Source organism: Neopelma chrysocephalum, unplaced genomic scaffold, assembly GCF_003984885.1.
Source record: "Neopelma chrysocephalum unplaced genomic scaffold, ASM398488v2 Primary Assembly neopelma1_61b, whole genome shotgun sequence".
In the NCBI taxonomy this organism is placed as follows: domain Eukaryota; kingdom Metazoa; phylum Chordata; class Aves; order Passeriformes; family Pipridae; genus Neopelma; species Neopelma chrysocephalum.
Window position 1 is genome coordinate 9,044,263 of NW_020897717.1, and position 24,787 is coordinate 9,069,049.

Consider the following 24,787-nt stretch of genomic DNA (forward strand, 5'->3'; position numbering starts at 1 on the left):
GGACTGGCACAAAAGGAAGCACTGAGGTTCAGGGAGTGTGATCTCTACTGCAGCTTCAAGGATGTGACTTCGTCTTAATGCAGACCAGCCCTCCTCTTATACTCACTGAGTTTTAAGAGTTGTGATTTTTAAACTAATGCCTGCACCCTGATATCAGATGATCCTTTTGACAGATCCTTGTCACCACAAAGCACCGTTCTGGGAAATTGTCATGTTCTGCAGTAGGAAGACCATGAGGGTGGCCAATGTCCATCTTGGGAATCTGATCCCATCACCAAGCTATTCATTTACATTTATAAATATTTAATTACAGAAACATAATGCTCATTGTTCTGATGGATCTTCCTGTGAACTTCCTAGACAAGTAGTACCTAGAGTAATCAGGATATTCCTAAAAGCTTAGAAGAAAAAAAAAGTCCTCAATTTTTGCAAGAAGGAGTGTATTTAAGAGGTCTCTGTTGTAGTAATGCCTTTGCTGGATTCCCGGTGTCAACCCAGTGTGGACTGACTCCCTCGGGGGTGACAAGTCTGAATCATTGTAGGAAAAGAAGAATCTCTCTTGATACCATTTTATTAGTATTGTTTTTAGAGCTCCTCTGAAGACAATCCAGATATCAAGGCACAATTGTTTCTTTTTTTGTTAGCCTTAGTGCTTTTGTGCGTGTTCTAGTATAGTATTTTCCTTAGAGACTCGTTTTCCTAGAAGTGGTTTAATGTGAAAGACAGAACAAAGTGCAGCAGCAGGTGACAGGGAGCAAGCAGCAAAGCCATTGCATCTGTATGGCTGTGTTGCCTTCGTTTGGAACCCTTTGGTATGTCTCGAGTCGTTAGCCAATAATGCTGGCATGTGGTAATAGTAATATAGTAATAGCCAATAATAACTGGCATGTGGCACGTCCGTGTCCTTTGCCTATTTAGCAAGGGCTTTGTTTCTCTATTTCAGTCCCGCAGATGTAAATAATGAAGGAGTAACTAACTGCCTTCCAGGCAGGCAGGTGAGGTGTGAGCAGGGTGTTGCTATCCCCAAAGGCGGAGCGGAGATGGCCTGCCGAGCCCCACCGCCGCACCGCTGCTCCTCGCCGTGGGCTCGAGTCAGCTCCTCCTGGAAAACTAACACCCTGGCCTGCGTGGGACTGCTCTCCCGACCTTATAAAATCTCTCAGGGCGTTCGAGAGGCTGCAGGGAGATGTGGTGAACCTGGTGCCGGGGGAGCCTTTCCCAGCCGCGGGGCCCCAGAGGTCACGCCAGTTAAGGGTAAGCGGCGCTGCCGGTCCTGAGGAGGCGGAGGGGGGGGAGGGGGATGCCGCTGCTTCTTTCCCAGCCCGGGAGCACCGACAGCGCCTGGAGCGGGGCGGTGCCGCGGCCGGGGTCTCCCGCCCGGGGGTTGCCATGAAACCGAAAGCGGCTCCCGCCCGCGGGGGCGGCGAAAGGAGCGGGAGGCGGTGGCAGGAGCGTTTTCTCGCCGCGCCCCCCGCCCGCCTCCGCCGCCGCGCACGAAGCCGCGCCCCGGCCAGCGCCCGCACCCGCCGGCAGCGGCGGCCCCGGCGCCGAGGGCAGTGACCGCCGGCACAGGTGCGGCAGGGGTGGGCGGGCCGGGGGTCCCGCCGGGACAGGGGCGTGTCGGGGAGCGGGGCCGGGCCCGCGAGTGACAGCGGTGGGTGCTGGCCGGGGGCGCTGGTGGCGGTCGGCTGACGGTGGGCGACACCTTCCCGAAGTCCCTTTCCTGACCCCGCGATGCAGAGGGAAGTCTGCGCGGGGCGTTTCTTTTTTGCGGCGCGTTTTCGCTTGGAAAGGCGGCCGGGGTGGCGAACCCGAAGTTGGCGCCCCGGGAGTTGTGCCTGGCGAGGCAGAGCCCCTGTCCCCCGTCGCGGGGGGTTCCCCCTGCACAGGGCTGAGCCCAGCCCTGCCCGGCGGGACGGGGTGGGAGGGCCGCGGGAGCGCCTCGCTCCCTTCGCCAAGGGATGTGCCACGGCCGCTGTCCCACGGGAATGCCGGAGGGAAAGGTAGGCCCAGTGCCCACCCCGGAGCTTGGCAGGGCCGAAATTTTGGAGGCTGGAAGGGAAACAAATCAAGGACTGCTCGAGTGAATGAAGAATGCCTTTGCAGTGGCTCTGATCTTTTCAGGTTGCAGGGAACTGTAACAAGCATCCCTGCTGGTGTCAACTGAATGCTGCTGGGGAGAGGGAATTTCCCCTCTGTTCGTGTGTAGGGAGTCCTCTGATTTTCCCTGATTAACAGCACTCTGGGAGCATCTTGAGGCAGCAGGCTTTAACCATACACTTTCAACACTCTTCATATTTAGAAGGAAAAATAAGGAGCTCCTATTGTTGGCACTTCTTGAATTGCTCTGCCTGTTGTTAGCTTGGCTGCTCTTTCCCGGTGCCAGCCAAGAATAACTTTCCTCATAACTTCCGTTTTATAAATATGGGATGGCTGAAAGGAGTGCAATGATGCACTAAAAATAGCTGAGTGTATTCAGGTCAGGCCCAGGCTGGCAGCAGTAACACAGTTGTATTTTTAAACCACCACAGCTGATTGCACACAGAGCACACAGGTTTAGTGATGAAGGTAAAATTGATGCACCCTGGGATGTCCTTGTGCCTGAGCACCTGCCTGGCTGGTATTGCACTTCATCTTGCTTCGTCCAAGGACTGCGTTGCATTGTTGCTTTTGAGCTTAGTGTGAGCCATGGTGGTCGTCTCTTGCACTCAGCCTAAAACCACCCAGGATAACTTCCTTTGCTGTTAGTCTTGATTATCTTATTTTATTTCTCTTGTGTAGAGGTGTTTGTTGTGGTTGAGGACCCCAGTGTGCCAGGAGCTGTGTAAGCAGAGGGTAAAACCGCAGCCCTTGGCTGAAGAGAGCTTATACTTCAAGTCAGGAGGGCAATAGGAGACAGTGCGACCCTCTGGACCAGTGTGATAGTCAGAAGCCAGTTGTTTCCAGCTTCTTGGCAAAGGAGATCTTGGAAAAGAGATTTGAAGTAGAATAGCTGGCTAATGTCCCTCAAAAAATCTGCCCTCCCAGCACACAGTTGTTCAAATACATAACAAGGAGGTAGTAGAGCCTGTTGTCATCATTTGGCCAGGGATAAAACCAGTCCTTCTGTATCACTGGAGGGGTGCAGGGGCAAGTGGAGGGAGACTAGAATAGGCCTTCAAAGTGAAGAGGTTTCGGTGCAGTGGGAAAGTGGAGGGACAGTGAGAGAGGTGATCTGGTTATAGCTGTGGCTTAGAAAAATGATCCCTGTGGCAGCACCCAGGATGGGTAAATAAGTAAAGCACTACATTTCAAGAGAAATAAGTGTTTGGAAATGAGTATTTGTCCCATTCCTGGAAGTGTTCAAGGCCAGGCTGGATGGGACTTTTAATAGTCTGGTTTAGAGAAAGGTGTCCCCATGGTTGGAAGGTTGGAACTAGGTGGTCTTTAAGTTCCCTTCCAGCCCAAATTCTTGATTCTATGAAAAACCAGAGGATGATGGTGATGGACAAGTTCTATTTGTGTTAGTGGACAAGAAATACTGTATCATATAGAGATACAAAGCAGGAGAAGTTAATGAGTTACTGTGAAGATCTAATGCTTCAAGCCTGAGAGAGAGAGGATGGTTATGGAGCTGAGCGGATTACATGCTGGTTGTGTCATATTGGGGCACAGGGGCTGTGCAGAAGAAGGCCTGTGGGGAAGGGTTGAGAGGAGCATGCCATACCTCCAGGCTGGTAGTCATCCACAGCCCGGATATCAAAGGAGAGGCTGAGAGTTCAGCCTGTGCAGGAAGATTGTCTGTGGTGATAGGGCACATCTGTGAGTAGCTGTCAGGAAACTTTAGCTGAAGAGGTGAAAGCTGCTGAAAGATAAGATTCTGAGTAACATCCTGAAGGACAAAAGAAAAGTTTGTAGTGCTCACAGAAACTTTGGGGGGTGTGGGAGTAGTTATACAGCTTTGAGAGGGTAAGGAATGACATCCAGGAGAGGAAGTGCTTTGAGAGGGTAAGGAATGATATCCAGTAGGGGACAAGATTTTAAAGCTAGAAAGCTGCTGTTGAAGAGTTTGTCAAAAAGAATTTCAAATAAGTGCAGATAGCAGAAAACTGTCTGGTTTCACCACACAGGCTCCCTAATCAGGTACCCTAAAACAGGGGCACAGTTCTTACACAGCTGTCAAAGCTATGGGACAGGTCAGGAGCTCTTTGTTCTGTGCCATGTATCGCTTCAGTCACTTTGCCAAATCCCGTCAGTGGGCAGCTGCAGACTTGTAGTTGCTTCATCCCCTGGACTTAATTTGTGCCCCACCTTTGAACTTTCCTATAGCCCTCTATCTTCTTCAGTTCTTTGTCTGACCCTTTGATTTTGCATAAATAGACATCATTCATCATCAATAATTATCTGTGGAAAGGTGTTCCTCTCTCTGGCCCTTCAGGCAGTTTGTATGAGTTGTAACTTTTCTTGGTCTCCTGATCCTTTTGAGGCAGTTGGTGGGGAAAAACTGTGGAGCGTTAATAATCACACTGTTTGTCATCAGTCCCTTATCTATACCAGTTTAGGCTGTGATGTGCAATTGTTCCACTCTCTTCCCTCAGCCCAGGAAAGAAGCTAACCTCTTTACCCTGGTGTGTGGCTGGGCTCAGGAAAGTGAAGAAACTTGAGTCATGCTGTATTGTTAATAAAAATGTTGCAAAAATTTCCACAGTCTCATCAGCTCAATCTTGCAGCAAATACACAAGATTGTGAGAAATTGTCTGCACCCTAAACCACAGTGGTTTTGATATGGGACTGCCCAGAGTGCTCTGTAGTTAAGCATGTTTTTCTCTGGGAGTGGGACTGATAAAGCAAGTTTTTGTGTGTAATATGCTGATGTTTTGCATACAGGGGCTCTCTAAGGGTAAGTATGTTACTGTGAACATACGGTAGCAACATTGCAGAAGATGATGGTTCTCAGTCTTGTCTCCTATATCCATGTGCTTGAAACTGGAATGTGGCTCTTTATAACTAAGAAAGAAACAAATCAAGGGTTTCATTTCTCAATATTGTCTTAGAGAGAGCAGTTACAAACAGTTGTCAGATCACATATCCAATGAAAGATATTATGAAAGGCTACTGGATGCTCTTTGTAAAGAAAATAAAGCTTGTGCATTTCTCTTTCTCACTGTCATTGTCATTAAACCTTGTGTCATGGCAGTTTTTCACTCAGGAATTTTGAACTTGGACCTTGATGATACCTGAGATGCACCTTAATGTCACTAGAAACAGCAATGTTGTTCACTGCTGGAAGCAATAAAGCTAGAACTGGTGCCAACAGTGAGAGCGGGGTTGGATGCTGCTCACAGCGTGTTCAGCATCCCTCTTCATGGCATCTTGCCTGATACCAAAAGGGGTGGTTCTGTCTTCCATCCCTCACAGCAGGTCCATGTGGCATGCTCCAGCATTCATCCAGGCCCATGGCATTGCTGGGGCTTGCTGTGCCACTGCCTGGCTGTGGCAGCGTTCATGGGTAGGCTTTCCAGTGCTGATTGCATTTAGAGAAGGAGCCGCATGAAAGCACTGCTCCCGGTTCTTACCTCTGTAAATCTGTCCTAATGGGAAGGACTTCTTAAGAACACATCCTTTCTCCTGATTTTTTTTGTTTGTTTGTTCTTTTAGAAAAGAAAATGGTGACAATCTTTTGCTCTCACTGCTTGCCCAACAGGAAGTTCATGGGGTCCCCAACTGCATTTGGATTTTGACATTAGCAGTTATGTTTTCAGTGATGACTGTGACTAGAAAAATGTGTGTCTATATGTCATCAGACATGTGTGTGTTAGAACAAAATTTAAGCTCATCCTAGTGATTCGAATGAATAACCATTGAGTTGATTCATAGATTTCTGTATAGATACTGGTAAAGTTCTTTATTAAGACTGAGTCAAAGGGTTAGGGTGTGGAAAATTAAAACCAAGAATCAGTTAAGCCTAGCGAATCTCTTCATGGCCAAACCAACTGAAGTCCTGGATAGTGTGTCCCCATGGGGCAGAGAAAGAGTCATGGGCTTCAAAGCCTCAAAGACTTAGTTCTGCAAAATATGTAACGAACTATTGTTTGTTAGGAAAAGTGAGGACTCACTTTGGCTTCAATACAACAAAAGATAAAAAATTAAAACCTCTTAGTTATCTTGTTCTCCATCTGTTCCTGTTATTTTTTTCCCGTAACTTTTGTTTCTTATTTTGTTCTTATGTCTCTTCCTTCATTCTCTTTCCTAAATACTGTTGCTATCTGTCTTTTCACTCAACTTCATCCCCTTGAATCTGCTTGAAACTTGGTCAGGGTTTCAGCACTGAAGTTGGCGCTGGACTGATTGCAAACAATAACACTGGCCTGTTGCTCTCTACTCATCTGCAGACAGATTGTTTAAAATTAAGATCCCGTTCCCACTCAACTTCTCCATTTGGGGCTTTCCCCAAAGCTTCCCAGAAGCAGATGGTGCTTCCTGGAGCTGTGCTTACAGAGCATTACACTTTATGCAGTGCTGTCCTCCTGACAAAACCAGCCAGATGTGTCCTTCCCTGAAGAGCTGCCAGGTTCAAGGAAAGCCCATGTACAAGCTGTTGTGTTGTTCTGATGTCAGCCTGGTCCAAGGTGGTGTACAGTCTACAGCTTGACCAGGAAGCATTTTGAGGACAGGTTCATGGCAAGGATGAAAGGATACCTTCTGGTATAAAAAGCTTGATTGTAGAAGTGAGCTTAGGCTGCGCTTAGAAATGCATCTTGGATCAATTGATTCGATCCTGTAACGAAGCAGCATGCCTGCAAGTTCATGCCTTTCCTTTTCCCACTGACTTCATGATGCAATGACTAGTCTGTTCCAGAGCTTCAGGGAAGATTCAGGAAAACATGCAGTAGGTTGAGATACCTCCTGGGAGGGCAGATGGAAATTGAAATAGGTTAGAAATGCTCTGCGAGCAAGCTTAATTAAAGGGAAAAGGCTAAAGAGGGTATATGTTGCATTTATTACAAGATGGAAGCTTTCTTTGGAAAATTAGTATTTTAAATAAAAGAGACTTAAAAATTATTGCTTTTATAGAAAATAAGATACTTTATTTTAGAGGATGAAGAAAAAAAAGCCAAGAGACCAGAAAGCAAGGGGAGGGGGCAGAGAAGGAAAAAGAAAGAGTGGGAGAAGAGATGGAGTCACTGGCACTGCTGCAAGGGCAGCACGTTTTTGGCTGGCAAGGGAAGCTGATGCACAGTCAGTGAAGATGAAGGCTGCCAAGAATCCTGTGTGCATGATTAAGTTCTGCCTACAAAATCATTAGGGTTTATGGTCACTTAAATTATTACAAATCCAAATATAAATGTTTATTTTCTTAAAATGGATTTTATTTCAGTTTGAGGGTTCTGGTTAAATGTGACATGCCTGTGCAGCCAGTAGCTTGAGCTGATGTGACTGAGCCAGTGCTGTTTCCTCCATGAGCTGACGCTTCACTTCCTGCAGCGAGTGGGTTCACTTGGGCCTGCCAAGGCTGCCGTGGAGGGATTCACAGGGTTGGACCTGGGTTTTCCACATGTCCTTATGTGTTTCCTGCTGCCCATATATTTTTCTTTAATCACATCAATAACCACTTTTGTGAAAGGTGAAAAATATTCTGTATCATCGATTAAAAACTGTGAGAAACATCCTTGGTAACCTTGTGTTGCTCCAGATGGTAAACTCTGCAGTCCCTTCATCATTTCAGTAAGGCAAAATACTTTTCAGTGGCTTGCCTTTTATCCTAACACTTCTAAAACATTTTTATACATGATCTTTTTCAAAGGTACTCTGGGGGATTTCCACTCCCTTGCTGTTTTAAAATGCTCATACTGTTGTGTTAACCACAAAGCTTAACGCTGGTGCACTCTGTCTCTCTTTCTCTCTCTCTCTCTCTCATTTTCTCCCCATTGAGGACCAGCTACCATTTCCAGGTAAGGCTTTACCAGAACGTGTCTTGTTAATGCTGACAGGATCTTACCATTGCTAGAATTATTTCTCATTTCTGAAGGGCTCTTAAGGGCCACAGAGTGTGGCACAGGACTGCGCTGGGGGAAGGCTGCAGACCCCAAAACATCTCAGAAACTGTGTTCACCCCTGAACCGGCAAAGTGATGCCACAGTGTCATAGGGGTGAATGGCAGAGCCTTGTTGCTGAAATTTCTGTTGGTGCTTGGGAAGGTGCAAGCCAGTGATTGCTACAGAAGTGATGGGAACAAAGTTATTTTCCAGCTATGAGTGTGATTATTTTAAGGCAAAAGTTCTCTGTATTACTGTAAAAATATCGTGCTGATTAGACATAGAGAGATAATGCAAAATTAATTCATTATTTTTAGAACATCCAGGGAAAACAATAGATGTAACAAATAAATAAACTGGTTGTAAAATCAGAGCTGCTTCAGCACCAGACAGACTTTGTTGGTTGTAAGAGTGGTTTTTGATTTTGTTTTTTTTAAAATGCTATCTGTGTTGTAATCTATGTCTTAAAAACCTGCTGAAGTCTAGTCTTATGGGAATTCATTGTAATGCTTGACTGTACCTCTATGCAAAGGAAACCCTACCGTCTTACTCTGCTTAGTGAAAATTTGCCTATGGAGATTAGCAAACTGATGCTTGCTTAATAAGATTTTACTGTGCCTTGACAATAAGGTAATACTGGAATTTGGATAGGATAGTATTGTCTACATCCAAAAGAAAATGTTTGTTCTGCTGTCCTTTGCAGCAACATCCCCTGTAGGTGCTCAGCCACATATCCAGTAGGAAATTGTTGCTGTTAGAAATATTCTGTCCTGGCTACCAGCAGGTCACTGCACTGCAGTTTTGAAGTGATTAGGTCAACAGGAGAGCAGCTCCTGAGGCTTAGTGCCAGGTGAAGTGGGAGTGAGCCCTGAGTATCAGCAGTGGGTCTGTGTTGGTGCAGTAGGGGATCCTTTCCCTCCACAGCCTCTGTGCTGGGGTGACACACGTGATGCAGCCGGGGTTCTTCTCCCCCATGGGGACTCTGCAAGTGTGTTGTGTTGTCAGCAGTCAAAATGTTGTATCCCTTCTGGGTTGGAAGGGACAAGGATGATCACTCAGTGATGTCAGATGTCATAATCTGCTGTTTTCACATGACTCCATATCATTTAGTATATCTTAAATATGTATCTCAAACTGTATAGATATTTTTAGCCATTCTTTAGCAGACTCTGTTACCTCTTCCACTCTGTATGTTAAGAGTTGGGGCATATATTTCTTGTCCCCAAAATACAGTGTTTTTGTAAAGGCATTATAGTAAATAGTAAAGCATACAACTTTGTTATTTTAATTAAAAAATGTGGAGGCAGCTAATCTACCTAGCTTATAAGGCAGCTTGGAGAGGGTCATTTTAATGCAAGGTATGTTCCCCTCCATCATGTTTCTGCCTGTCAGCTCCCAATGAAGTGACTTGATCTTAGACCTCTAAATTTGACAAACTTTTCCCACTGTGACTAAGACAGGCTTACAGTTCTGATGTACCATAAAAGGTAAATCATTTAAGAGAGAGGGACAGGGCATCTTCTAAGACTTGTCCCTGCCAGGTGCCTTAAGGCAAAGCAATAGAGCTGAAGTAGAGCTATAGGAACATAGGTGTATAACTTTTTTTCTATTCCCTGTTGTATGTATTTCATGAAAGCACGGTAAGTGAGGAAGTAATCACAGTGCTTTTTATTGAGGAATACCCCAATCCTGGAGAGTTGCTGAACATTGCCTTCCCCTCATGCAGTGAACATAGCAGAAACCACGCTCTCAGCTCCCATTTGCTGGGCAGCAGGACTAAGGATCCTGTCTTCTTGTCCATGCATGGTGACCAAATCTCTGATAACAACGCAGATATTTGCCCTTCTCAGTCTAAAAGGCATGGGTGGCACTCAGTGCCTGTGCCTCAGGTCTGCTATCCTGGAAGTTTTGGTGCTGCAGCCTGCTGTAATGGTGCACTCATAGCTCATATGTGCTGATCTTTCAGAGGGGTTTGGCTTCATGTGAGAGGAAACAGGAGAAAAATAGTCTCTTTAAAAAGAGCACCCACATTATAGGGAATGTTTTATCTGTGTGCAGAAAGTATATTTTTGTGACTAAAAGAAGTTAATCTGTCCACAATAGTTCAGTGGGACATCAGGTTTGTATATGGCCTTTGTCCATTCTCATACTGGTGCCATAGATAGGCAGCAGCACTACTGGAGGGGAGCTGTTTGAACATGGCTTTAAAATGTTAGTGCCATTTTATATCCTAGTAAGTCATGCCCATACTGATTTTTCACCTTATTATTATGTTGTACTCATGTCTTGCTCGGTTTCTGAACAGTTAGAAATACTAAGTGGGGTGTATTTTAATGGAAAATGTTTGGGTTCAATTTGGCGTGGTGGTAGTTAAAATAGGATAGCCCACATTTAATAAAGTTTATTTTTGTTATGAAAATTCTCCTCCTTGGATTACTTCCAGTGAAGTTAAAGCATCTATGTATGAAGAGTTGTTCCAGAAGCATTTTGCTTGCGCAGCTATTGGTGCAGGCAGGGCTGAGATGCTGAAGTGGTAGGAAGGTGCAGCTGGGAGCTCTTTGTGCTGTGCTGCCATTGAGCTCCCACTCACTGGTAGCTGTTTATAGGACTTGGGCTTAGCTTTTAGTGAGTCATACTGCTTTTTTTTATGTGTGGCCAGAATTAATTCTATTTATTTCAGTATATGGAAATCCAGGGTTTTTAATGGGTAGATTTTCAATCTCTGTAGACTGGGGGGTTTTTTGTGTGTGTGCTGTTGCAGTGGAGGTGCAGTGAAAATCCCTTTACTGCATGCACTGTGTGTCTGCCACAAGAGCATCATTATACAGCATAAACCCACCTCTCTCTGCTATTTTAAAACAGCATTATGGTTCACACGTGTGCTGAAAAATCTGAGAGTACACAAAGACAGGACACCTTCCCCTCGCTGTTAGCTGTGAGCAGGCAGAAGTGAAAGCGTCCCTCATCCCTACGTACAGTGGCCAGGCATTAGCGTAAGCAGGAAATTGATTCAGATAACCCTGCCGTGCTCTCACTGTCACCAAAAAGCACTTTTTCCCCTGACGGTTTCCCTTTGGTTTCAGTACAGAGAGCTCAGGTGCTGGAAGCCAGAAGTGGAAGAAGAGCTTCTGTGACCCGCCCGAGTCACTGGTGAGCACTGGGATGGGAATTACTTGCTGCTTGTGATGGTTTGGATCACATCCCGCCGAGCACTGGCTGGCACTAGGTCTGGCACAGGGCTGCTGTTTCTCAGCTCCTCTCCCCAGCTGATTCACACAGGCACCTCTCCAGCTTGGGCAAAGCATTGCCATCCACAGGCCCTCTCCTGGGGCAGCCCATTTCCTCCAGCAAAACAGCTGCAAACCCTGCAGCAAACCTTCTGCAAGGCTGTCAGCAGTGGCAAACACCCCTGATCTTCTGGGCACCCGGAGGTTTCTGTTCTGCACTCTGAGCAGGCAGGCTCACCTTTCACCTGAAATGCTCTTTCCTGTGCCCTGAGCTGCCCTTAGCTGTGCAGTGCAGTCCTGAGCGAGGCTGAGGTGGAGGAGGTTCTTTCACGGAGAGTCTCCATTTTTCGGGGTGGGTGCATTATGAAAGTGTTTAAGGAGATAAAGGCTCTCATTTCAACAAGAGAATTGGAAGGCGTTGTACCACAGCAGAGTATTCCTTGCAGAAAGAGATGGGAATGATTTTGGTTGATTTAATGAGCAGTGAGAGCTCTGAAGGAGTTTCTAGATGGGATTTTGGGCTGGTGACTATGTTTCTTCTTAATGTGTCCCATAACTTTTTTGCCTAAAGCATCTGTTCACCACAGCTGGAAGAAATTCTGGAATTAAGGAAGACCCTTAACAGCAAAATGGATAAAACATTGATTTTTTTTTTATATATGTGTTTTTAGACTGTGTGGCATTAGCTTGCTAAACCGTGCCATCAGATGATGTAAGTAATGGAGTGTAATAGGACTCAGGAAAGTGGATGCCATGTAAATGGGAGAGAGCACTAATAAGAAAAAGGAAGGAAAATTGTTTCAGGGTTCTCACCTGCTGACAAGAGAATGAGTTCTTAGGCAGTTCATCCTGTAGGTAATCTGTGCTGTGGAAATTGATGGTGAGAGCTCTCCATCTGCCTCTGAAGCAGCAGGCATTGCTCTGCTACTGGCATCTGCTACAGAGGCAGCCCAGGCATGAGGGTGGTAATCCCTCAGGCTGCATTTTGGCATCTCTGGTTGATGTGAGGAAATTAGAATTGGTCCTTATTAAATGTCAGGGAACTGGGAACCCCATTTTCAGTGAAGAAAAGGTCAGCTGTTAAAAATGAAAGGACCAAATGGGCAACCATCTCTGGTTTGAAGCAGGAGGCTGTTCATGTGGAGGGACCAAACAGGGTAATTTGCAAACTCCAGTTAGAATAATAAGTCTTTATGCCTGAAATATGATTAAGGTTCATATTCCTGAGGGGTGTCAATGTTGGGTGATCAGTTGTGCTGGAGTATGTCAGACATTCAGCCTGGTGGATAACAGGGAGACCCTCACAAGCTGGGAAGGAAAATACCATGTACAACCATGAACAAGGGTGCTGAGTTACAGGAGCACTCAAATGTTTGCTGTGGAATACATTTTAGTTGTTTAAGTGCTTTGGCTTGTTTTTTGTTCAGGTACACTAACTGTCCGCAGGAATTCCTTGCTCAGTGTGGGTTGTTGAAGTAGAAAGGAAAATGGATGTTGCTTTCTGAAGCCTGATGTGGTCTGTGGCAGTGCTGCACTGTGCATAGCACAGCACTACTCATTGCTTTCATGGGCCAGGAACACATTGCAGCAGAGAGGCAGGGCAGGGTGTCTGTACTTGCCATATTATTTCATGCCAGCCGAAAGGTTGGTGGTGTGTTGGCCCTGCTTCCCTCCGAAAGCAGCAGATACCCTCAGTGACCTTACAGCAGCTGAGTGAGAGCTCTCAGAGAGGTGCTGATGCCAGAAAGAGTGACTTGGGTATCTGACAGGATGGGTGGTGCGCACAGAGGAGAGATAGCTTCCCGTGGCACCGCTATAAAATTGAGCACTTCTCCTGTGAAACAATCTGAGAGCTCAGGTGTGTTGTGCTTTTGTATGCATCCTGTAAGGAAAACGTCTTCTGAGTGCAAAGCTACAAGAAATGCAAATCAGAGTGGCTCTAGGTCTTGAACTACTTGCAAAAAAACTACCGTGAGGTTAAGGGACTGGTGACAAAGGTCTCAAGCTTTGTGTCTTAAGGCTGGAAAAAAATGTTGACAGTTTTTCCTACTGGGAAATTGCATTCCTGTGCCACATATGAACTTCAGTAGGTTGAAAGAAAAACTTACGTCACACCTCTGATTGCAATCTCGCTTTTCTTTCTTTTTTTTCCACCACTTCTTTCAGATGGGATTAATATAGCCAAGGACTTGCACATAATTTAATAAAACTTTGAAAAAGTAGGAGTTTACTGCTATAAATGAGGGATCAACAGAAAAAAGAAAGATGTCAAGTTAAGAGGCTTCAACTCCTGCAACACCTAAACTGAAGGTAAAATCCCCTTGCTGCCTTTTTTTTGTATGCTCCTTGCTGTGAACCACAAAGCCACCTCCTGCTTGAACCATTGCAATGAACTTGTGAAGTCATGTGGGTGGGCTCTACCTTAAGTGTAGACTTTCCTGGTGAACATTAGGGCAAAGACTAGGCCTCTGCTTTCCCCAACCATGCCTGACTACTGACTCTGGTAGTTTTTTCTGCAAGAAAATATTAAAAAAAAAAAACAAACAAAGATCTCTGTTTACAGATTGTGATACTCTTTTCCAAAGGAGTATGCTTTGATGCTTGTCACATAATCATCGTTTTGCAGTTCTCTGAGCGTTTTGTTGTTCTTCCATAGCTGGTGCCGTGTTTCCCTCTGGAATCTGTCTCACCCCCCTGCAGATGCCAGCCCTCCCACGAGCGGCACCCTGCTGCAAGTGGTAGCTGGTGCAGTGAGGCTACCAGTGAGTATTTGAAGAGATTCCCCCTGTGTCTGCTTCCCAGTGCAGCTCCCATGGCCTGTGACGAACCCACTGCTCTCTCGGGCATCTTCACGCGCCAGAACTCTGCCAGCACCATCTCTCTGGACTTCGAGCCTGACGCGGACTACAAGTTTGTTGAAACCTTAGAGGATCGGTACAAGTGCGCCTACTGCCACCTCGTCCTTCACAACCCCCACCAGACGGGATGTGGGCACCGATTTTGCCAGCAGTGCATTCTTTCTTTGAGGTGAGTGCAAACTCCTCCTGTGTTCGCAAACTCCCCATATTCCCTTTCCTAAAAAAAAATTCAACATCTTCTATGAATCAGCAGTGAGTGCCATAATAATATTACTGCTTCAGTAAGACGCTGAAGGAGTCAATGGAAAGACTCTGATGAACTCAATGACTGCGTGCTCAGTGTTTTAAAGGTGCTGGTGAACCACAGGGAAGTCAGCATTAAGAAATTGTTATGTAAGCTGGAGCACTACTGTGTGAGATGCTGTTTCAGTCTGTCTGTCTGACATGGTGCTCTGCAGAGAATTTGGTTGCGGTAATGTCTCACAGTATTGGCACTGGTGGTTAGATTAAGTGGTGGTCACTTTTTTCTGTAAAATTTCTTTGGAAATTTTTTTTAGTGGAGGTATAAAATTGTTGTTAGTATTACCTGATACTGCAGTCAGATCACAAGGCTGCTGGCATCTGCTTGAGAATTATCTGCTACAAATTACTCTGCCCCACAGACCTGTCTGGGAATACATTATGTACTGTTTGCTGTTCCTGAGGGCAGAATTTCTCCCGGCAAGGCTGCAGAGGAGCCTCTTTATGTGGATGGATGTCGCTAGTTACCTTTTGTGAATTTTAGATGCTTCATATTTGCTGCTTTCTCTCTGGGTTACATCCCTTTTGTACTGCCTCAATAAGTGTTTTCCTGCCCCTTATTGCAGGATTTCTCAAAGCCTTTTAAGGCAGCAGCCATTAGATCTTTCACTGGTGTATCAAGGAGGGCACTGCTTCTGCTAGGCAAAGGCTGGGTTTAATACACAATGGGATTTTTTGAGATACAACATTTGAGAGCAGCAGATGGCCAAAGAGTGACAAAGTCCTCTTAGTTTAAAACCATCTTATGGTTTTTACCATTTAACATTCAGAGGACAAACTCTGTTTTCTGTTACACATTCACATTCAGATTAATGCCCTCATAGAACTCTGGGCAGAATTTGGCTGTGTAATTGGCAGATGAAAGTGGATTCGGAGCACTTTTTTGTTTTTATGGTGTCTGGTATCATATGTCTTAAGTCAGAGTCAGATTATAGCATAGCCCAATTTCATAAAATAAATAAAATTTTCTCTGAGTTAATATGACTCTTCTTATGCTCTAGGGAGTTAAATGCAGTACCCACCTGTCCTGTCGACAAAGAAACAATAAAAATGCACGAGGTAAGTGGCTATAGCTTTACTTCAGCAGGAGACATCTGCATGGAAAAGGCAAGAGTGCTGAGAACAAGGTGGCTCTTAGTCCTCATGGCAGAGCAGTTTTTTTGTCTCTGAAATGATGCTAAGGGAAATAGTTTACTCAGTGATGCTCTCCCAGAGAGGAAGTATGACTGTATACATAAAGATTTATTTTTATACTTCTCTGAATTTATTTCATTTTAGTCTTCTCTATTTTCAGTAAAGTGTCAAAGAGTTTCACAAAGTTCTAAATCTTCCCTAGTCATCAGATTTTTTTTTTTTAGTGGAGAGTTAATTGACTTACTTTTTTAATGCCCCATCTTGCTGGGTTATCTTGTTTATTAACTATCTCCATTAGATCTCATTAACCCTACAGACTTAATTTACTTTTGGGTGAGTTTTAGAAGAAAAGATAAATTCATCTGTTTTATTTTACACATTACTGTTGTTTTGGTTGTTTTGTTTGGGTTTTATTTGTTTGTTTGTTTTGTTTTCTGGTTGGAGGGTGTTCTGTTTGGTTGGTTTTTGTTTTAATTTGTTTTTTTTTTATAATGGATTAATTTGTTCTTATTTATATGCCAAGGCTTAAAAGTGTACTACTTTTAAGTATACTTAAAAGTATACATACTTGATCATGTCAGAATGAATTTTCTAGTAATATCAAATGTCTGCTTCCTCTCTGTCATACTCCTGAAAGGAAGCTGTAATTAGACTGTCCACGTGATTTTTGTTTTTCCTTTGCCATCTTCTACTTTGTACAAATTTTGATGACAACAGTGCAACATTTATAGTGCTCCTTACAGGAAGAGCTCTAAATAAGACTTAAAGTTTGCTCTGGGGGCTTAATTTGCTTCTGCACACACAACTCAGTACAGTAGAAAGATGTTTCAGCATCATCTCCATCCCAAAGGCATGCTGCACTGCTTGAACATTGTGGAGCGTGCACAGAGCTGGATGACCTTTGGGGCCTGTTAGCTCCAGCTGCTTTCTTCTAGGTACAGGCAGGCTTTGACAGTGGTTATATAGCTCCTGTGCTACTAGTCCTGCTGGCTGTGGGATGGATCAGCATCTGTGGAATAACTATATGGGGAGAAAGCCCTGTGCTTATTAGAAATTCATTTATGATTTTATTTATATTTATAATATAAATTTTCAATATGAATTATCAAGAGCCATACTCACAATTATGGAGTCTACACTTGCATGCTTAGGAGATCTGTAGTGATGTTTTGCTCTTTTATATTATTCATAACATCCTACATGGCTGCATACAAAAGCTGGTTTGCTTCCTTTACAGGTATTCAAAGACAACTGCTGTAAGAGAGAAGTTCTCAATTTGCATGTGTTCTGCAAAAACTTTCCTGACTGCAATTCAAAAATAATTCTGGGACGATATCAGGTTAGTTTGCTTGATCAGATTTTGAAACCTTTGATTTTCATGACAATTCTGTGTATTTATGATCAGCTGAATTCCAGTCATTGTCTTCAGAGTTATTGTAGCAATTTGGTTTAAGTACAAAAATTATGAATTAGCTATACACCATAAGTAACAAATATTATGGCCTTTGGTTATTTTTTTTTTAATAAGAACCATTTGTTTTATGTAGTATATGTAGTTTTAGTATATCTAGTAGTATTATGTAGTTTTAGTATAGCCGGTGTCTGTACATATTCTGAATGTTTAGGCACCATATGTTGATTCAAGGAAACTTGACAAGTCATACTGACCATTTGGGCCTTTTTTTGGTGTATCAATTGAATGAAAAGTGGAAGTCATACAGAGGACTCTGCCAAGTGTTTCTGTGGGTCTGCTGGGTAAACGGAGATGCAATGAAATACTTTGGGGTTTAATTTGCTGTTGTATGTTGCAGGAGCATCTTCAGCAGTGTTTGTTTGAAAGCATGCAATGCACTAATGATGGATGTTGTGATCGAATTCTTCGGAAAGACTTGAAAGAACACTTGGGCCAGCACTGTAAATTTCGAGAAGAAATGTGTCAGTACTGTAGTACATATGTGGTGTTCATTAACATAAAGGTAAGATTATGAAGCATTCCCTGGGAATCCCTAGTATGTGTTTCCTCTTGATGTTACCGAGTGAAAAGTCTCCAGCATTGCAATGGTACTTAACAACTCCTGAAACAAAATTTGGTTGAGTAGCTGAAGGAGAAAGTATAGTAAATATGCTTTAAGTAATACCAATTATTGATGCTCTCTTTTGAACAACAAGGTGATATGTGGCTTGCACGTGTATGTTTGGGATTACTTTTTGCATAACTTCCTCTATGTGTACATTTACAAAAAATGCAAACCATTGCCTTGTTCTGTTTCTTTTTCCCCAGAATCATGAAAAAGATGACTGTCCTAATTATCCTGTGCCTTGTCTCCAAAATTGTTCACAAATAATTCTGAAAAAAGAGGTACTATAATTTTTTCGTATACTGCGATTCAGCAGATCACACGCATTTATGAAAACTGAAAGCTGCATTGCAGACCACATTGGCCCATGCCAATAAAATTTCATTGCTCTAAGTATTTTCTTTGTTTGATTCTAAAAGGGATATATCTCCCATCTTTTAAGTGTGTTATTTGGTCACTGTAAGCCATTGATGTTTTGTAGTATGGAAAAATACCTATCTTGTTTATTGACTCTGAACACTCATTTTCCTGTTTAAGTGGTTTGCAGTTGTCGTGACAGCGGCCTTTATTCACCCCTGATGCAGGCTTTCAAATTTTATAAGTGCATCAAATGACTTAATATTTATTTCATCCCAAACTTCTTTGTTAATACATGCAGATTGAAAAGCACCAGGCTGTGTGCCCTGAGGCAGAAGTGGACTGCCCGTATAAGCAGTACGGATGTCTTGCAAAGGTACTGTTTTATAGATCTTTGTCTGTACTGGGACTGGACTTTGTCTCCCAAGCCAATCAGAATCATTAATCAAAATAACCATTTTATGTCCTTTCACAGTCATTTCTAACATTGGCTAAGATGCTATGCTAGAGAATCAGGACTGCCATTCCCTCACTTTCGAAGCACAGAGGAGACATTTTGAATGTTTTCATCAATACATTTTTTACTAACAGCTTCAAAAATTGACTTATTATTTGATTCTTTCACTTCCTCCTCTGCCTCACTAAGGTTAAAAGAGGGAAACTTGCTGAACATGAAAACACTGCCCTGAGGGAACACATGCTGCAGATTTTAGACAAGAACTCCCGGTTGGAAGAACAGGTAAGTCATGTTTAATGATCACTCTTCAGCGGTTCTTGACTGGTTGGAGGGTGATGTGATACTCTACATTTGTTGCCTAGTTTAGCTCAGCTACATTTTAGAAGACTGTTTTTATGGTCTTCACACACCTCAGAAGTCAGAATAAGCTGCTTCTAGTGAAGTCAGTCAGTTACATGGAAATCTCTGTGCTCAGGCGTGTATATTCTCCACCAGGCACAGCGGGAGGCTCGTTGCCATTGCTCACCTCATTTGCTTTTGGTCTCTATTTACAGTGGATATGAGGTTTGGAGATAAAGTATTTTAAAGTTTCATTGGCTGGTCAGGTTGCTCCAGAAAGGAGCCTTTACATGCCCAAGTCACTCACTCTGTATAGAGGCAGCACCAGAGCCAGTTGCAAGCACCTTTCTGCTCATGATCACTTCTGCGGCTTCCAGCAGGTGACACTGGGTGCATGCCCAGTCCTACTAAGGTGAATGCATCCAAACTGATGGTGGACTTCCTCTTTGCTTGTTTATGCAAAAAACAAGTGTCCCAAAGTGCTATAACTTGGTTTTGAAGTTTGTATCCCTCACCGACTCATCGCTTTTACTGGTTAGGCCTCAGTCGAGGGGGAAAAAATGTATATACATACACACAGAAACACACATGCACAGGTGTGCAAATAAGAATATATTATCCCACTATAGAGCTGAAGGGGATGGGGATGAGAGATATGAGCCTCTTTGCACCTGTAGCCACACAGATCTATTCAAGTCTGATTACCTTATGTTCAGTTCTTGCTAGTGCTTATCCTCAAGCTGTGAGTTAAGTAGTGCTCTGTCTAGCTCAGTTAGAGGCTTTGCGTTGTAAACTTTTCCACTGCCACATATGTTTTAATTTCTTTATTGTATATTTTGGTGTTCCTTAGCATTTATACTCTGCTTTTCCCATCTATAGATATCTGACCTATATAAGAGCCTGGAATGTAAAGAGATTAAAATCCAGCAGCTGGCAGAGGCCATTAAAAAGTGTGAGAAGGAATTCAGACAGTATACACAACTGTTTGGTAAAAATAGCAACTTGATGGTAAGCACACAGGTGAGACATTGATTTTACCTTTTTTACCAATTGCTTTCTTACATCCTGACATGTTTATCCAGTACTAGTTATCATTAATAGCAGGGCAATAACAAATCTCCACAAGCCCTTTTTGCTTTTTTACACTATGGTATTGTCTTTTCATTTTAATCAGTAAAGATGTTTGGTTACCTGATGTGGGCAAAAAGCACTTTACAAATCCTTGTGGCCAGATGCCCATGGCAAATACACTGGTGTAAATTTGAATAATTTAGTTGAGTGAAGTGATGCAGCGTGAATGGGTCCAAATGAGGGATGGCTTCTCAATCCATAAATGTGCTGAATTAATCATGAAAGAGCATTTGAGGTAAGTTCCTAAGCCAGCAGAGCACTTTCAATGCACCGTGTAGATGATACTGCTGACATGCTAAAGACTTCATTATCTCAATTCAAAGAAAATGACTGATTTTATGGATGTCTCTCGTACTTCTACTTCCCACGTTTTCTCAATGGCATGAACTGGGAAGGCTTTGGCCAGCCACCTGGATAAGTCTGCACACCTGGAATCACAAGTGAAACAGCTAATACAGATGGCAAACCAGCAGCAGAGTAAATTAGACTTGCGGCCCCTGTTTGACACAATCGAAAACGTAAAACAGAAGATTGCCCTGATGGAGACATACGATCAGCGCTTGGGTATGTCAGCCCTTTGGGTTCTTTTCTGTGGAGGGGGGGTTTGCTGATTTGCTGGTAGCTAAGTAGAGGTTCTGGTGCTACAGTCAGTCAGTTGCAACTCTTCGCTAGAAAGGGTTTCCTTCCTCTTGCATTCTAAGACCAAACCGTGATGGTGTGAGCCGTGTTCTCCCACCTTCCCCTAATGCACAATGTCTCCCGAATTCCTGTGGCACTGCAGGACCAGAGCGCTGGCCTTGGTCTGACTGGTGCACTGTGATGAAGGCCATGGTGCTATCCATCTTCAGGCCTTCAATCTGGTTTGTAGTTACCAGTGTTTCTTACGCAACTACCAGCTGCAATTACAATTTTAAAAGTTAACAGCTGAAGTCACACTACTTCATAGCCTGTACTCAGGCTTGGGTAGTTGAGTAGTTAAGTTTTGTCACCTTGAGTCTGGGTGCTCAGACAGTTTTATTTACGTTTCTCTCTCTCTTTTTTTTTGTTTTGTTTTTGTTTTGTTTTCCTATTTCTTTTTTTGTTTCCCCTTCTCTCAGTTGTTTTGGAAGATCAGTCCAGCAAACATGATGTCCAGATCAATATTCACAAAGCACAGCTCAATAAAAATGAAGAACGATTTAAGCTTTTGGAAGGCACGTGCTACAATGGGAAATTAATCTGGAAAATCACAGACTACAAGATGAAGAAGAAAGAAGCAGTGGAAGGCCGTGTCCTCTCCATAGCCAGCCAGCCCTTTTACACCAGCCGCTGTGGGTACAGGTTGTGTGCGAGAGCCTACCTGAACGGGGATGGCTCAGGGAAGGGAACACACATCTCTCTCTACTTTGTAGTGATGAGGGGGGAATTTGACTCACTGCTGCTGTGGCCTTTCAAGCAAAAAGTTACACTCATGCTTTTGGACCAAAGTGGGAAAAAAAATCACATTGTGGAAGTCTTTAGAGCAGACCCCAACAGCAGCAGTTTCAAAAGGCCAGATGGGGAAATGAATATCGCCTCCGGATGTCCACGCTTCGTGCCGCACACGGTCCTGGAGAACACAAAGAACACGTATATCAGAGATGACACTCTGTTTTTGAAAGTCGTCGTGGATTTAACTGATCTGGAGGAATTGTGAAAATTGTTCCCAATCAATGTGACTGCTTTAACCATTCAGAACTGCTTTCTTGGTGACTACCAGCCATGCAATAGTGAATTGCCACCAGTCAAGCTACTGAGAATGTTTCACGGCTTTTGGACTCATAAGAGATAATGAATTGCCAAAGCATCAGCCTTTCCTTTTTTAACCCTTTTTTCAAGACTGCATTTTTAAGGCAGCTAGAAGTCCAGTTTGATGCAAACATGCATTCAATCCAGATTGGCTCAGTCCAGGCTGGGGGGAATGCTTTTCTCCCATCACCAAACTGGTGTTTGGAGATGAAACTCCTCCAGTAACCTCCCTGGAGCCCAGGCAGGCCTGTGGGCTCCCATCCCTCACAAAGCAGTGAAGCCATGCCCAAACATGCAAGTGCATTTCACCTGTCTGCAATAGAAACATTTCAACATTAGCAAATTTGAATCAATGTGTCTTGATCCCTCCATCTCCTGGATTTTTGAAGAGGGGAGAATGGCTTCAGTTAGGCAGGGAAAATATTTGCCAAGTATCTTGCATTTTTATAATTTGTTTTAATTATGTTTTTCCAGAAAGCCCAGAGGAAGGCACCAATGCCTCTTACTTTTTTAGCCTGTTTTTTCGGCTATATAGAGTACGCCCAGGTCACAACAGCTTTCTTATGTCCTTTCCTTTCCTGCCTAGTGCCTTGGGACTGATTTCCATTAGTGGTAAACATCCACAGTCCCCATCTGAAGCCAAAAGCTGCAGGCACTTCTCACCTCTCAGGACATGGCCAGAGGCAGGGCACTCGGCCAGCCTGCCAGCTCTTGGCTGCACTGTTGGAAGAGGGGCAAAACTCCTTTTTCTTCCACATCTGTGCAAAATTGATGTTTTCTGGCCTACAAGCTTTATAAAAGGCAGGAAAAGCTTTGGATATCTGCCTGGGAGAAGGCCCATGTAACATGCGCTGTTTCTCTCTCCTAGAAATTGGAATGTTAGGGGAAGAAGGGGGAAAAGGGATTAGGGAGTGAGGTTGCAGTAGGAACCCAATTCTCACAGATAGTGCAGCTCTAGTCTTTGTTAAAGGGTGACACAGCCACAGTAACAACTGCTGACTGTGTTGCCTGAAGATAATTCTCATTCCAAGTTCCTTCCATACTGCAAGGGAATGTGTGCATTGTATGGGGTTTATTGGAGACCCACTAAAACTATCAAGATCAGGCACTGAGGAACAAGTGACACAGAATACACGTGCCTTTTTAAAGCCTTTTGGGTGCCTGTAACAGGGATGTAATTTTGCATTCTCAGCCATTTTGTTATTACAAGTGACAGAATTTTGCATCTCTCATCTCTCACAGATCAGGTAGTGAAACACCACAGCATTATCCATTGCTCCAAAGCTTATCAAGAGACAGCAAGACAATAAGCTGGATTTAGAGTAAGAGTAAACTAGGCAGGATAAAAATCAAAACGAGGCATGGACTGAAAGGTATAAGGCAGAAAATTCAAGAGGGCAAATGTGGCAAAATGAAAAATGCCCTCTCTGTGCGGGATGTTGATATCAACTAAAATAATTCAAGGTTTGGTACTAAGATGAAGGCAAAATCCTGTTTTTTGTATCTGCAATCTTATTGCTAGACATTTACTTTCCCACATGGTTTTCAGGACGTAACTCAGACACATATATTTTCAAATTGGGGGGTGGAAGGGAAGAGACCTGAGTAATCTATACCTCATGGTGGGTTAGCACACCTGAAATCTTTGTTTTCATCTAGAAGTCCTTTTTGTTTTACAATGTCAGGATGTACTGAGCCACCATAGGGGCTTTCCGTGTTCCCAGAGACAGATGGCAAGGAACAAATTTTATTCTTTTGTACCACCATGATTGACTTCAAGAGTCATTTCAGCTGTACAGCATAAAGAATTAGGCCTGATGGCCCTAGCATTGTTACAGAAAGAGAAAGCTTGGTTTGACAGTGGTGTGGCATTCTGTGTCATCAACCCTGAGCCTCAGATGTGGATTTCATGTTGATTATTACTTCAATATTTGTCATGTAACTTTCAAAGTGACACAACTTGCATAATAACCACTAATAACTGATGGAAATGTACCAACCATGTGTCCTGGGACTCCCCAGTACTTTGAGTGTAAAATACAGAAAATGATAAAGAACTCGGACAAGCGAGGGAGGCAAGATGGAAAGGATACGGTCTGTATCCTGGCAAATACCCAGCCCTCTCCACCTCCACCACCCCAAGCGTAAAATGGGGATAATAATACTTGCAGAAGTGTTAGAGCTATTTAAATGTTTGTGAAGAAGTTTGAGCATGAAGAGAGCTAGGTATTATTAAAACTCCATTTCTAATTGTTAGAGTAGGTGATGGCACAGTGACGTGGATAAGTGTTTCGTGTTTTCCTGGACAGATTTTGAAATCATGTTTGGTTTTAGCCAGTTTGTACTGCAATCTCTACCTACTGGTTGGGTTTAGGTTTTTGCCACGAATATTCCTCTTAAAATTTTGAAGCACAAATGATTCATCCTGGGTGTTGGAAACATCCCTTTTGAAATACTGCCTGTTTTCTAAATAATTAGTTGAGAAAATTGTTTTTTTTTAAAGGCAAGACCTTCTTTAAATTGGTTTTTTTATTACAGTAATTGAGAGATTTATGTTAAAATTTTCAGTGATTTTTTTACTACTTGTAAACGGGATTTTAAATTTCACCCCATTCCTAATAAAGAAAAAATATGTTTTATAGCATGAATTGTCAGGAAGAATTTTGATGTTGCATGAAAAAAATACCAAAAACCTTCTCAATAATATTGTACTGGATAAGTAACCAAAAGAGCTTAGGGTATTTCTACATCAGCATACAGTATGTTTCTAACGTATTTATTGACAGTTTGTAGTTGTTTGAATATCTCTTACTACAATGCATTTTTCTAGCCGAATGTCTTCACTGTGTACATAAACTAATGTAAGAATAAATAATTTTACCATCCTTCTGGAGTGAGTGTAGCCTCATACTCATTTTGGCTGGATTTAAGGAGATTTTTACAAGGATGTGGAGTACTGGATATTTATTTATAATGATGATGATGATGATAATAACCAACAAGCAAAAACAGTTCTTTAGATTAAGAATCAATGTATTTCATAGGTATTTTTGTTTACACTTGAATATTGTAAAGCAGCTGCATATAGAAGTTCAGTAAATTCTAAGCTAGACCAGACGAATAT

General features: G+C 43.2%; 1 protein-coding gene across 5 annotated transcripts; it reads left to right on the forward strand.

Annotated features, from left to right (window-relative positions):
* Positions 1–739: 739 nt before the first annotated feature.
* TRAF5 (TNF receptor associated factor 5) lies at positions 740–24,556 on the forward strand. Of its 5 annotated transcripts, none has more exons than XM_027681889.1 (13): positions 6,258–7,931; positions 11,099–11,165; positions 13,409–13,552; positions 13,899–14,269; positions 15,402–15,459; positions 16,772–16,873; positions 17,346–17,510; positions 17,816–17,893; positions 18,271–18,345; positions 18,616–18,708; positions 19,645–19,785; positions 20,292–20,460; positions 20,994–24,556. In XM_027681889.1, exons 4-13 carry the CDS (start codon positions 14,055–14,057, stop codon positions 21,569–21,571), a joined length of 1,674 nt encoding a protein of 557 aa, XP_027537690.1. In that variant the 5' UTR covers positions 6,258–7,931; positions 11,099–11,165; positions 13,409–13,552; positions 13,899–14,054; the 3' UTR covers positions 21,572–24,556. The 5 variants fall into 5 exon arrangements, with proteins under 5 accessions (XP_027537695.1, XP_027537691.1, XP_027537690.1 ...); XM_027681892.1 differs by having other exon boundaries at positions 14,045–14,269; XM_027681890.1 differs by lacking the exons at positions 6,258–7,931; positions 11,099–11,165 and adding an exon at positions 1,544–1,572.
* The last annotated feature ends 231 nt before the right edge of the window (positions 24,557–24,787 follow it).

What these genes read in the sequence shown, in the direction of transcription:
- TRAF5 (XM_027681894.1), top strand. Translation starts at nt 14,055, where the DNA reads ATGGCCTGTGACGAACCCACTGCTCTCTCGGGCATCTTCACGCGCCAG. An exon ending in TGGTGTTCATTAACATAAAG is followed by an intron (nt 17,511 to 17,815) that starts GTAAGATTATGA and finishes CTTTTTCCCCAG; the next exon opens with AATCATGAAAAAGATGACTG. An exon ending in AAATAATTCTGAAAAAAGAG is followed by an intron (nt 17,894 to 18,270) that starts GTACTATAATTT and finishes TAATACATGCAG; the next exon opens with ATTGAAAAGCACCAGGCTGT.